This window comes from Amphiprion ocellaris, chromosome 8 (genome assembly GCF_022539595.1).
Source record: "Amphiprion ocellaris isolate individual 3 ecotype Okinawa chromosome 8, ASM2253959v1, whole genome shotgun sequence".
Lineage (NCBI taxonomy): Eukaryota > Metazoa > Chordata > Actinopteri > Pomacentridae > Amphiprion > Amphiprion ocellaris.
In genome coordinates this window covers 37,053,412-37,067,392 of record NC_072773.1, presented here as the reverse complement: position 1 = coordinate 37,067,392, position 13,981 = coordinate 37,053,412, and the positions used below count along the sequence as shown (strand labels likewise).

The window sequence follows — 13,981 nt, the reverse complement described above, 5'->3', positions numbered from 1 at the left end:
CTCCGCTCTGCTTCAACATTTGTCTCTGTCGGGTGGAATGAGGCGTTTAATGAAGCGGTGATATTTCGGAGTGTTTTCTGGAGACACAGAGGGCAGTTTGTTGGCTCCAAGTACACAGAGGATGGAATTATGACAACTGATAGTAGCGCCTGTTGGCTTTTGTGTGGATGCAGCTGTTTGTGTTTCTAGCAGGAAACACTGAGAGGGTTTCCCCCCAGAAACTGACTGCTGGCTGAAATAACGATTCACCGCCTGGTTAACTTTAATAGAGCTTAACTGATTTTATTCTATCAGTTGATCCTCCAAGTGAAGATTTTTATTTTTATAACTAACTAAAGTAAATGTCCAAAATAAAAAAAAATGATCATTTCAGCTTCTTAATTGTAATAATTTGCTGTTTTTGTTTGTGTCTGATGTGACTACGTCTTTGGATTATTAGTGACATCTCCCTGAAATTATATCTTGTTTTCTATTTACTTTGTACAGTCTTTTAAAATAATGCACTTAACCATCAATTTTTTATAAATGTGTCCAAATTTCTGGAGTTAAAGGAGGTAAATTATTGAGAGAAAGTTGGTTTTAATTAAAGCAAAAAATGCATTCTTTGTTTAAGTTTGAGATTTGAAAAATAAGATACGATACAATATAATATTAATATAATAGAATATAATAGAACATAATATAATACAATATAATATAATGTAATGTAATAGAATAGAATTGAACATAATAGAACATAATATATAATATAATGTAATGTAATATAATATAATATAATATAATAGAACATAATACAATACAATACAATGGAACATAATATGCAAGAGAAAATAAACTTTATTGATCTTTCACTGTAAAAACTTCCATTTGGGAGACTTTTTTCCTGCTCTAATGTACACATCATGCACAGTATGCTGTCAGTAGGAGAACTTTTTATCGTACTGTTGTATCATTGTGTTTGAAAAATGTTAGAAAATAGTAAAAAGTTCATTTTAATCTTCCGCAGCCCATAAATTTCTGTGTTTCAGTGACTTTCTGGCCGTTATTCTTGACTGACATTTGCAGAAAGTGCAATTTTCTTTTTCACATGAGCAAACTTGGCAAATATTTGACGCTTTTTCTACTAAAATCCTCGATCGATAATGAAAAACAGACTATTTTTCTGTTGATTAGTTCCCTGCAGCTCCAGTTTGACCTTTAATTAAGATCCTGTTGCTGATTTTTCCTCCAGGGCTTCTGTTTGTTCCGTCTCTGACTCTGTTCTGTGTGTTTCTTTGCAGGTTTACAGGTGGTTTTAAATTCCATCATTAAAGCCATGGTCCCTCTGCTGCACATCGCCCTGCTGGTCCTCTTCGTCATCATCATCTACGCCATCATCGGTCTGGAGCTCTTCATCGGCAAAATGCACGCCACGTGTTATTTAATACAGACAGGTAACGCAGCAGAGCTTTATGGTAATTCTTCATGTCTGGTGAACTGAGGGCACATAAAATCTACGCAGATGTGTTTTTTTTATTACCCTTTAAATCCTTGAGTCTCACATCCAGCTTCCAACATAAACAGGCTTAAGAGTAGCTGCAGGGTTTAATCCCCGGGAATGAATGGACACATGTAGCTCGTATGTGAACTCTAACGAGCTGCTGAAAAACAGGACAGAACAACAGATGGAGGATTAAATCTGCTGATTAAATGACTAATTTTTGCCTATTATGTAAACGCCGTTTGACCCTTACTGTGCCGTTGCTTCCAACTTAAGCCTGTTTTATGCTTACCGATCTGTGCGGCTCCGCGTGGACAAATTACATCATTTTCGCAGCCACGCCCCCTTGAGCGGCCCTTCTCACGTGGAAAATTTCCGCGCCGTGCACCTCCAAATTTTTCTAACTACGCGGACGGAGCCACGTGGAGAAACATGGCGGAAGACCAGGACCTACTCGTAGCTGAAGTCTAGAATTACGTGAACTTATACGATTCATCACACAGAGATCACCGTGGTAACCGGGTTATGAACTATTCATGGTGTGAAATAAAACTAACTGCTGAAATGCTTTTATTCGATAAAATGCCATGTTGTAAGTGGTGTAAACAATGGCAAACTTCTTCTTCTCTAGTTTAGTACCAGAGTAGACCAAGTAGACATGTGTTTGAGCTACACTGCCCCCTGCAGTTTGGAAGCAGACTTCTTCTTCTCTAGTTTAGTACCAGAGTAGACCAGGTAGACATGTGTTTGAGCTACACTGCCCCCTGCAGTTTGGAAGCAGACTTCTTCTTCTCTAGTTTATTACTAGAGTAGACCAGGTAGACATGTGTTTGAGCTACACTGCCCCCTGCAGTTTGGAAGCAGACTTCTTCTTCTCTAGTTTAGTACCAGAGTAGACCAGGTAGACATGTGTTTGAGCTACACTGCCCCCTGCAGTTTTGGAGCAGACTTCTTCTCTAGTTTATTACTGGAGTAGACCAGGTAGACGTGTGTTTGCGATACACTGCCCCCTGCAGTTTTGGAGCAGACTTCTTCTCTAGTTTATTGCTAGAGTAGACCAGGTAGACGTGTGTTTGCGATACACTGCCCCCTGCAGTTTTGGAGCAGACTTCTTCTCTAGTTTATTACTAGAGTAGACCAGGTAGACGTGTGTTTGCAATACACTGCCCCCTGCAGTTTTGGAGCAGACTTCTTCTCTAGTTTATTACTAGAGTAGACCAGGTAGACATGTGTTTGCAATACACTGCCCCCTGCAGTTTTGGAGCAGATGCTGCATGGAGTATAAATGCACACACGTTCTCTAGCGCGGATTTTTGTGCGGCTCATTTCTGCGCGGCTCGTTCGTGCGGAAAGTATAACCCAGCCTTTAGAGGAATTATTCAAGAAGTGAGGATGACAAGTTGATAAAACGTCATAAAACACAAATCTGCGTGAATATAGTAAAATGGCTACCTGGCAGGATGGAAGCAGCTGAAGTTATGGTGAGGCTTCAGTCTCTCTGACAAACCGTTGTTAAGCTCTTCCTCTTTCCCTCTGTCTGGCTTTGATGTGTTTGCTTCCTGACATCAGGAGGAGCATCGTAGATTCAGACCAGAGATATGGAAGCTGACTTTAATTCCAAAGAAAGGCCTCACCTTTTCCTTTTGTAGTAGGAGGAGCTTCCATGTAAAGCAGGACGAGGATGCACGTGTTTGTGTGCCCGAGATATTCTGTTAACCCTTTACTTTTAGGGTTAGCCTTTACTTCTGTTATGCTGCAGGTCAAATTGAAGTGAAAAAAATAGTTTCAAAATCTTTAAAAAATAGTTTAAAGTATTTTTTGTTTTAATAAAATAAACAACATATTAACCACGTAAAACCCACTGTTACAAAAATGCAGCATCAATTTTATTTTTTTACTCTTATTTTCTATTATTTGCACACATATATATTTATATGTATTGTTTTTTTTGCTATTTTGTTTCTGTATTAGATAGATAGATAGATATAGATAGATATTTTTTATTTAATTTTTTGTTTTTTGCTACTAATTTTTTAGTTTTTTCTAATTTTTGTCTGTATTTGGGTTTATTTATATATATATATATATGTGTGTGTGTGTGTGTGTGTTTGTTTATATGTTTATATATATGTTTATATATATATTTATGTTTTTTATATATATATGTGTTTTTTTAATATATGTGTGTGTGTGTGTGTGTGTGTGTGTGTGTGTGTGTGTGTGTGTGTGTGTGTGTGTGTGTGTGTGTAATTTCTAAGTTTTTGCTTTGTTTTATTTATTTTTTGCTGCTCATTTTTTTTCTATATTTGGGTTTATATACATGTATTTTAGTTTTATTTATTTATTTATTTATTTATTTACTCATTTTGGGTCTTACAGGGTTAAATGAAAACAGTTCATTTTACATATTTGCAAACCCACCTTGAACAGAGAAGGTGTCACTCCATAAAAAGAAAAAAAATTCAACATGAAAAATAATATATATATTTTTTTAAATCAATGCTGTTTAAATTTATTGTATTTTATATGTAGATCTATCCAGTGTACATTTAAAAAAAAAAAAAAACCTTTAACATGCGTTTTTAGTGGAAAACAAGTGAATTATCCTCATTGTACCGTGATCTGTGAGAAGTAAACAACACCACTGCACTAAATATTGATTGACATTTGTATTTATTTATTTAGGGACAGTGCACGTTAATGAACGTCTGTTTAGACGGCAATAGACAGATATATTACAATTTATAGCAACAATGATAATTTACATCCACAGTCCCTAGACAGGTAAAAAACACATAATAGAGAAACACAGGACAATAGGTCACAATAAAAGGACATAGGTCACAATAAAAACACATTACAAAAACTACACAAAGAACTTAAAGGTCAGAGGTCACCAGACTGGTGGACTTTCAGCTGTTTAAGGAGAGTTCTGAAGGTTGCTAAATGGTTTAATAATGAGATAAAAACCGTGTTTATCGGGAGTTTCTGGATAATTCATCATGTCCAGGAACATCACTGCTGTTCCTGAGAAATGAACCCAACAGGAGGTTAAAGGGGGAAATGTCAGCATGTTGGGGGCTAATCTGCCGTGCACGTACTGGCTTTATTAAACGTGTGCTATAATTTCCTGCAACGCTTACATCGTGACCTCCATGTGCTCGGCGATGCAGATTAATAACCATAATCTGTATACGGAAACACAGATAATCTCTGAATCAAAGGAAAACGCAGCGACAGGATGGAAAAAAGCAAAAGAGAAGCAAAATGTCCACAAGAAAATGAATTATGAAGAACTAAGATAGAATTTTTAGGGTTTTGACATGATATTTGAGCTTTAAATCTGAATTTTTCTCTCATTTTTTAATTGGAAAGTTGAAACAGCACAACCATGGTTAGTAGAGAGAATTCCAGAGTGTTTTCTGTGTAGTTATAATACCATAAATCATAAAAAAGAAAGAAAACAAAAGTATAACTGTGTATTTATGTATATATTTTTACAACTTTTTTTTAAACATATATTTATACTTTTAGGACATATTTTATCTATTTTTAGGACATATTTTTGTAGATATATTTATGCTTTTAGGACATATTTTTCTACTTATATTTATACTTTTAGAACATGTTTTTTTTTGCTTATATTTTATATTTTTTAGACATGTTTTTCTAGATATATTTATACTTGTAGGACATATTTTATCTATTTTTAGGACATATTTTTGTAGATATATTTATACTTTTAGGACATGTTTTTTTACTTATATTTATATTTTTTAGACATATTTTTCTACTTATATTTATACTTTTAGGACATATTTTTCTACTTATATTTATACTTTTAGGACATGTTTTTTTACTTATATTTATATTTTTTAGACATATTTTTCTACTTGTATTTATAATTTAGGACATATTTTTCTACTTATGTTTATACTTTTTTATACTTATTGATCATAATTTGGTGACATTAGATGTTTTTTTTTTTAGCATAAACTGTCTTGCCACAGCTTCTCAGTTAGACTCAAAGCCAGACTTTGACTCCAGAACCTTAATTTAGTTCTTTTTGAGCCTCTCAGAGGTGGACTTGGTTGTTTGCATAGCCTCAGTAATAGCTTTGGAACCCTCCAGACTGATAAATCTTTAGAACGTGCTGTTTTTTGAGACCCTTTAGCTCCCTCATAACACCAGACAGGTTGTGTTTAGTGACGTTTAGAACCAACAGGAATCATTCGTGGCTGTAGCTGCTGAAATTAAACCCAGTTCCCAAATGAATTTGGTCATTTAGTAAACTGGAAGCTACTTTTTCACACAGAGCAGTGTGGGCTGGAATAAGTGAAATCAGGATTTATAAACGCATTCTGTGTTTTCTTGGGTTATCTTTGTCCTGTATTAAAACCATTTTGATGGTTAGTGTGCCAACAGGTACTGCTGACTCCTCATGCTATAGATATTATCACTACATTTCCATATTTTCCTCCATCTGCTTTGTGTAAACACTGCCTGCAGTTCAGCTGAAAAGTCTCATGACTGTTAGTCACAGCTGAGTCACTGACGGCCGCTCTGAAGCACCAAGGAGGAGAGAAGTTTCAGGGTTTTTTCCACAAAATCTGATTGGTCATTGGTGACAAAAAAATAAATAAATTCAGAAATGAGACTTGTAGAAAAAAAGTGATTTTGATGATTCTAAGCTGAGATTTGGCTCCACAAAAGGAAAATTGAGTTGCTAAGTCAATTTTTTAAAGACAACACACCTTCTATAACCAAGTTTAATATTTTAGTTATTTTATCTTTTATTACTCCTGTACAGTGTTTTGTTTTGGACATTTTTCTGCTTTGATTGGTGTTTTTTTTTTTTTTTTAACTCAACTCTAAGAGAATTCGATTAGAAATTGTTTTTATCCAACAAAGTTAGTAACGGTGATTTAATTTTTATCTGTTAAAAAAAGACCTGAGTTGTGATCTTAACCCAACAACTTACCAAGTGTCAGATTAATTTGGAGGACAGCTGACGTTAACAGGCGTGACTGGTAGATTAATCTATTCTGAAGGGCTACACAGCTGATTTAACTGTCAGAGCGAGAGGGATGGGCATCTGGATGGAGGCAGGTAGAAGCTAGGCGAGTTTCCTCATCATCGATTTAAGCTCTTGATCAGAACCCATCAGAGTCCAACCCTGTGGGCTGGTGGAACCTAATATATATATATTTATATATATAAGCCTAGAAACGGAGAACTGGTCCAGTAGTCCCCTTGCTGGGGGATTAACACTGGGATCAACGAGGTATAAGGCAACTTAATCAAAAGTTCATTAGGTTATGGCATAATTACTCTGCCAAGGAACGGCGGAGTTACGTGACGATCGGCGTACGTTTGTCTGTGAATCCGTCTGTCTGTCTGTGTGAAACATTACTCAAAAACGGAACAACAGATTTGGATGAAATTTTCAGAGAAGGTCAGAAATGACACAAGGACCGCCTCATTAAATTTTCACAGTGATGCGGCTTATAGTCTGGATCTACGGCTTTGTTAAGGATTTCCCATTGCCAGATATAGCTGCCAGCACGGCGTCCCTGTAACCATGACAACAAGTGAACCCTGTGTCAGTTAACTGCTGACGATCACATGATTGCATCCTGCTACAAACTGACTGTGATTTATCAGTTGGAAATCATCCAAGGAACCAATGATCAAACTGTGGGCTGTTTCTGAGTCCTGCTACATATTTATGTCATGTATGCAGCAAACCCCAGCCAGACAATGGTGAAGCTCCTGATGTTTCACAAAGCCTTGATTTACATTCAGCTGTCAGCCTTATTTTGAACACAAATTCACCTTTCTGTCCTACACTCCTTTCTTCAGGAAACACCATCAGATCTTGTTTACATTCCAGCTAGGAGCTTCTAAGTTTAGCAAAACAAAGGCTTGCCAAAAGTGATGAACTGATCAACAGACCTTTATAAGAGTAATTTACACGCAATTCGGTATGAATACATGACATGCACATGCATGACACATGCCTGTGCTCAGGACAAGGTCATTTTTTATCAAAGATTTCATCCGTTGGAAATAATACGCCAACTGAGCAGCCTTGGAGGAGGACTGCGCTCTCTGAGTGCTTTCCTAGTTAGTCATAGAATCAACGGGTTATAATACTTGTAACATAGAGTCCCTTTATTCCGCATTAGTGGCCTCTGGGATCTCATATCTCCACTCTTCTCTCCACTTATTATTGTGGGATTGTGAAATGTTTTCAAACATATTTTGATCATTAGAAAGTCTCTATTCAAATTTCAAAGCGACATTTCAATCATTTTTTTCAGTTTTGACGTGTTTTCAGCCGTTGTAACGATCATCACGTTCACCTGTCTGTTTCTGTTCCTCCAGGTGTTCTTGCAGAAGAAGAACCGACACCATGTGCGGTTTCGGGTCACGGCCGACACTGTCTGCTCAACGGTACCGTCTGCAGAGAGGGCTGGCAAGGACCCAACAGCGGCATCACCAACTTTGACAACTTTTTGTTTGCCATGCTCACCGTGTTCCAGTGCATCACCATGGAGGGCTGGACGGACGTCCTCTACTGGGTAATCCACCGACCTGCACCACAAAATCACTCCATGTTTAGGTTTTATTCAGCGACGTGGCTCAAAATAGACCATTTCTACCATCTTTGATTTTGTGAAATGCTGAATTCCTTCCAGGAGTTTTTAAAAAAATGCGTGAATCGAAGGAAACCTTAATGAAATTGTGACAACACGACAAACTCCAAGACTGCAAATGAAAACGAAGCCACAGATTTGTCCTGATTGAAGTTCTACAACTTTATTTGTAAAAAATAAATCTATTGTCCTTCCAACAGCAGCATTCCAACTTCCTGAAGTCTTAAAATCAGTCATAATAACTTACATTACATTAGAGCAGGGGTATGAAACTCATTCTAGTCCAGGTTCCACATTCAGCCCAACCTGAAATCTCTGAAGAAAAATAAATTCAGTTTCAGCAACATTTAGCCTCAGTTTATCATTTCCACATTACAACTTCCAGATCACAGAGTGTCGACACAAAGGAACACAATATTTATTCATCTGGAGCTGAACCAGAGGATTTTAATTTAAAAAAGACAAAAAAACAAGACAAAATATTAGAAAAATTAGACACAAAATGACAGAAATGTGAAACAAAACAACAAAAAATGAGAAACAAAATGACAAAAACATGAGCCAGATGACAAAAGTCATACAAAAAAAGACAAAAAACCAACACAAACAAGACAAAATATTACAAAAATGAGACACAAAATGTGACACAAAACAAGAAAAAATGAGACAAGCAACATGACACGAAACAAAAAAGACAAAAACCAACACAGGCAAGACAAAATATTACAAAAATGAGACATAAAACGTCAAAAGCAAGAAACTAAATGACAAAAAATGAGACAAAATTTACAAAGTGACCAGAAATGGACACAAATGAGACAAAAAAATGACAAAATATTACAGAAAAATAGACAACACAAGCAAGAAAAAAAAAAAACACAAAACAAGAAGCAAAATGACAAAATCTTGAGACAAATGACAAAAGTCAGACAAAAAAAGACAAAAAGAAGAAAAACAAAACAAAATATTTCAAAAATGAGACAGAAAACGCCAAAAACGAAACAAAATGACAAACAACACAAAACAAAACAGACAAAAAATGTTACAAAGTCACAAAAAAGGAACAAAACTACAAAAAAATTGACACAAAAAACACAAGCGAGACAAAAAAGAAACACAAAACGACAAAAACATGAGACAACCGACAAAAGTCAGACAAAAAAACAACAAAAAAAAGACAAAATATTACAAAAATGAGACAAAGCGACAAAATGAACAATTTAGTATTTTACTTTCTGATCAAAACAACTTGTCATGGTCTAGAAATGATTTTAAATTTATAGTTTTACTAATTTACAATCTGCAGTTAATGTCTTCTCTGGAGTTTTTACACTTTGAGGACCGGATTGGACCCTCTGGAGGACCACTTTTGGCCCACGGGCCTCATGTTGGACACCCCTGGTTTAGAGTCATTACAGTAAAGTGCATCATACATTGTAGGTTTAGTTTAGATACTGTGGCTCCTTTTCTACGGCAGGATTTGTACACGTAATTACTTTACTTTAATTTATTCATTGGTTATAATGAATTATAATTATGATAATTATTAACGGGCCAAACTGGTAAAATGACACACAGACGGATTGTGTTTCAGTAACTAATTTATGAACTCATTATGTAAAATCTCAAATGAATCCTGTCTCTTTTCTACAAATCCAAGTTATATCATTTTTTATTAAAGAAGGCGTCATTGAGAGCCGTCGCCGTCCTTTTAGAAAATAACGAGTGTTTTAAAAGTAGAATAAAATAAAAGCCCGTCTCATTAGCAGCTTTTAATGAGCCCAAACACTTGGCATGGACGATGAGTTTTCCTCCCGGTCCGCCCACGGCCTCTTATTGATGGAGTAATAATCAGCCTCCTTCTCTTTCTCCTCTCAGACTTCTCTCTGCCTCTTTACTGCATGTATGTGTTGCCATGGCGACTCCATGCTAACACGGCTGCTAAAGTGGACTAGAGGCTGGATAGAAAGACAGATGTGGAGTTTAAACCTGAACTTTCTTCACTAGTATTGAGTCAGATAAAAGTTTATCAACCTGGAGGAGCACATGTACTGACGTTTTTATTTTTTTGTTTTCTTACAACAATGCACATTTGATATTTTATGCTTTTTTTTAAACTTATATTTATATTTTTAGAACATATTTTTCTACTTATATTCATATTTTATGACATGTTTTTCTACTTCTGTTTATATTTTCAGAACATATTTTTTCTACTCATTTTTTTATACTTTTAGGACACATTTTTCTACTTAAATTTCTAGTTTTAGGACATTTATTTCCTACTTTTAGGACCTATTTTTTTGGCTTATATTCATATTTTTAGGACCTATTTTTCTACGTATATTTATAGTTTTTGGACATGTTTTTCCTACTTTTAGGAGATATTTTTTGGCTTATATTCATATTTTTAGGACATATTTTTTTGGCTTATATTCATATTTTTAGGACCTATTTTTCTACGTATATTTATAGTTTTTGGACATGTTTTTCCTACTTTTAGGAGATATTTTTTGGCTTATATTCATATTTTTAGGACATATTTTTCTACTTATATTTATAGTTTTAGGACATTTATTTCCTACTTTTAGGACCTATTTTTTTGGCTTATATTCATATTTTTAGGACCTATTTTTCTACGTATATTTATAGTTTTTGGACATGTTTTTCCTACTTTTAGGACATATTTTTTGGCTTATATTCATATTTTTAGGACATATTTTTCTACTTATATTTATAGTTTTAGGACATTTTTTTCCTACTTTTAGGACATGTTTTTTGAGTTATATTCATATTTTTAGGACATATTTTTCTACTTATATTTATAATTTTAGGACATTTTTTTCCTACTTTTAGAACATTTTTTTCCTACTGTTTATGATTTTAGGACGTATTTTTCTACTTATGTTTGTCTGTGTATATATTTTTTAAGTTTTTATGATTCTGATTCTGATTTAGCCTGTGGTAAATCTCAGTCCTGACCTCAGCAGCTTGTTTTTATCTCCAGTTTGGACATTTTTCCGCATGTAATCAGTTTTTTTCTTTCTTTCTTCATGCAGTGTGGGTGACTGATATGCTGCTGTAACTGGAGACAGGAAGATTTTAGCTGGAAATATGAGCATTATAGTAGAAATATGAGCATTATAGTAGAAATATGAGTATTAGAAATATGAGCATTATAGTAGAAATATGAGTATTAGAAATATGAGCATTATAGTAGAAATATGAGTATTATAGTAGGAATATGAGCATATACATGGGTCAAAAGTGTTAAATTCGAAGGAAATTATGCATAAAACCCTGCTCCACTGAAAGACACTTTCTAGTGTTCTAATTTAGCACTAATGCAAACACTTCCTCTCGCTCATCACTGACCCAGTTATCTCTCAGACAGCGTCCTCTAGTGGCCACGGCACGTTTAGTTCCACCTCAGAGCTGAATATCCTCAACATCAAGCTATAAATAAAAAACTCACAGTGATTTAGGAGCTGAGGAAACAATACTATATCAGCTGATGCATGCAAAAGAAGATACCAGATAAAATAGAATTAAAATATAATCCATAAACAAAATATAGGTTAATCAATAGACCGTGAAATAGTAAATTAAAGGAAAATATTTCTTCTTTTTTGCACTGGATGAGGATGAAGAGTTCAGTAAACATTTACCTCAAATTCAAAATGCAATGGTGTGAATTTCAGATACCGGATTTCTGATAAGCCAAAATCATCAAAATTAAAACAAACAAAAAGGCTTGAAATACTTAACTTTAAAAGAAAGTTTAGAATATAAGAAAGTTTTTGAAGTGAATCACCAAAAACATAAACTTTTCCACAATTTCTATTTTTTTAAGCAGAAATTAATAATAATAAAATAGTGAAAATGAAGTAATATTCAATACATTAAATATACTAAAAATGTAAATAAGTGAATAAATAGAGAAGTTGATAAATAAAATTAGTTCTAAAAACAGTAATAAATAAATCAAATCAATCCCACGCAGTTATTTCCTTTGAGCATTTGCGTGTGAATATAATAATAATACTAATGTTCATATATTCCACTGAAAACACCTTCAGCACTTAAAAGCAGTAAATAATATTTAATTTTATAAATTAAATTCAAAGGTGAGGATCGATTGAACGGTTGAAACATTCACCAGCTGAAATTTTCTCCAAAAAAAATCAGAAATTTAGAGAATCTTCAACGACTTTTCTTCCTCTTTTCCTCGATTTTTTTGTTGAGTTTGTTGGATTAACCCTCCTGTTGTCTTCATTTATGGGCACCAAAAAAAGTTGTTCCCTTGTCTGAAAAAAATCCAAAAATTCAGCAAAATATTCTCCAAATTTATTAAAATTTGCAAACTCTTCAGGAAGGAAATTCCTTAAAAGTTTCCCTTAAAAGTTTTATTTTTTAAAAATAAAATCCCCAAATTTGGTAAGAGATAAAAGTTTTAAAAAATAAAAAAATAAAAGATGTAAATATTTTTTAAAAAATGAATAAAAATCCTTCAAAAAAAATCCTAAAAATATCTAAAGCGATTCCATATATATCAGTAAAACTTCTAGTATTTTCTTTAAGAACATTCACATAAAAATCAACCAAAATCCAGTGAAATTCGCTGCATTTTGGTTGATTTTTTTCCGAATGTTCTTAGAGAAACATTTTTTTTGAGCGTTTCTTTTCTTTCCACCAAAAACTGTTCACAAATTTCCCAAAAATGTTGAAAATGTAGCAATTTTCACTGTGAAAATATATTTTTTTCCACATTTTCAAACTTTAAACTGCAGGACGACACGAGGGTTAAAACAGACGACGAAGTAAAATTTAGCAAGTATGTGTGTCAAAAACGGGATATAATTATAGATTATAAATCTAACATTAGTAATCTTGTCTTTTGTGTGTCTGTGCAGATGAACGACGCGATGGGCTTCGAGCTGCCGTGGGTTTACTTCGTCAGTCTGGTCATCTTTGGATCCTTCTTTGTTCTGAATCTGGTTTTGGGTGTGTTGAGCGGGTGAGTTTTATTTTATGTTGTCCTGTCATGAGTTCTAAACTTTAAATCAGAGAAACATCCAGTGGCTTTGTGATTCGAGGTTTGACGTTGTTCTCCATCCTCTCCAGAGAGTTTTCCAAAGAGCGAGAGAAGGCCAAAGCTCGCGGAGATTTCCAGAAGCTGCGTGAGAAGCAGCAGCTAGAGGAAGACCTGAAGGGCTACCTGGACTGGATCACCCAGGCCGAAGACATCGACCCCGAGAACGAGGAGGAGGGAGACGAGGAGGGCAAACGGAACCGTGAGTGCAATTATTTACTTCATTCAGTCCTTCTGTTCTCATCTGAAGCAGGAGAATCATGTTTCCAAGCCTCCACTTCTTTCGATTTTAGGTGATTTTGCAGATCTTTGTCTCGGTAAAAGCAGAAAGAGGAAGAAGAGGAAGAAAAACTGTCTAACTACAGTCTGATAAACTGACTGAGGAAATGTTGTTTGTCTCTCTGTGGCTAAAAAGACACTGATCTGGAATAATAACACGACATTTCCCCCTAGTTCTATACCCACTGATGCATTTTAACCCTCGTGTCGTCCTGCGGGTCAAATTGATCCATTTTAAAGAAAAAAAAATATAAATCTATTTTCACAGTGAAACTTCTGATGTCCACATTTTCAACATTTTTGGGAAAACTTTGAACATTTTTTGGTTGAAAAAAAGAAATGTTAAAAATGTTTCTTAAGAATCAACCAAAATCCAGTGAATTTTGCTGGATTTTGGTAGATTTTTTTGTGAATATTCTTAAGAAAATATTAGAAGTTTTACTGATATATATGGAATCACTTTAGATATTT

At 34.6% G+C, this 13,981-nt stretch overlaps 1 protein-coding gene across 22 annotated transcripts in view; it reads left to right on the top strand.

Annotated features, from left to right (window-relative positions):
* cacna1db (calcium channel, voltage-dependent, L type, alpha 1D subunit, b) overlaps positions 1 to 13,981 on the top strand; it is a 153,856-nt gene that overhangs the window by 76,218 nt on the left and 63,657 nt on the right. For all 22 annotated transcript variants that reach the window (XM_055012944.1, XM_055012956.1, XM_055012962.1 and 19 more), the window contains exons 6-9: positions 1,281 to 1,433; positions 7,868 to 8,064; positions 13,053 to 13,156; positions 13,264 to 13,433. In XM_055012944.1, the coding sequence (XP_054868919.1) occupies positions 1,281 to 1,433; positions 7,868 to 8,064; positions 13,053 to 13,156; positions 13,264 to 13,433 (624 nt within the window). The remainder of the gene's footprint in view (positions 1 to 1,280; positions 1,434 to 7,867; positions 8,065 to 13,052; positions 13,157 to 13,263; positions 13,434 to 13,981) is intronic.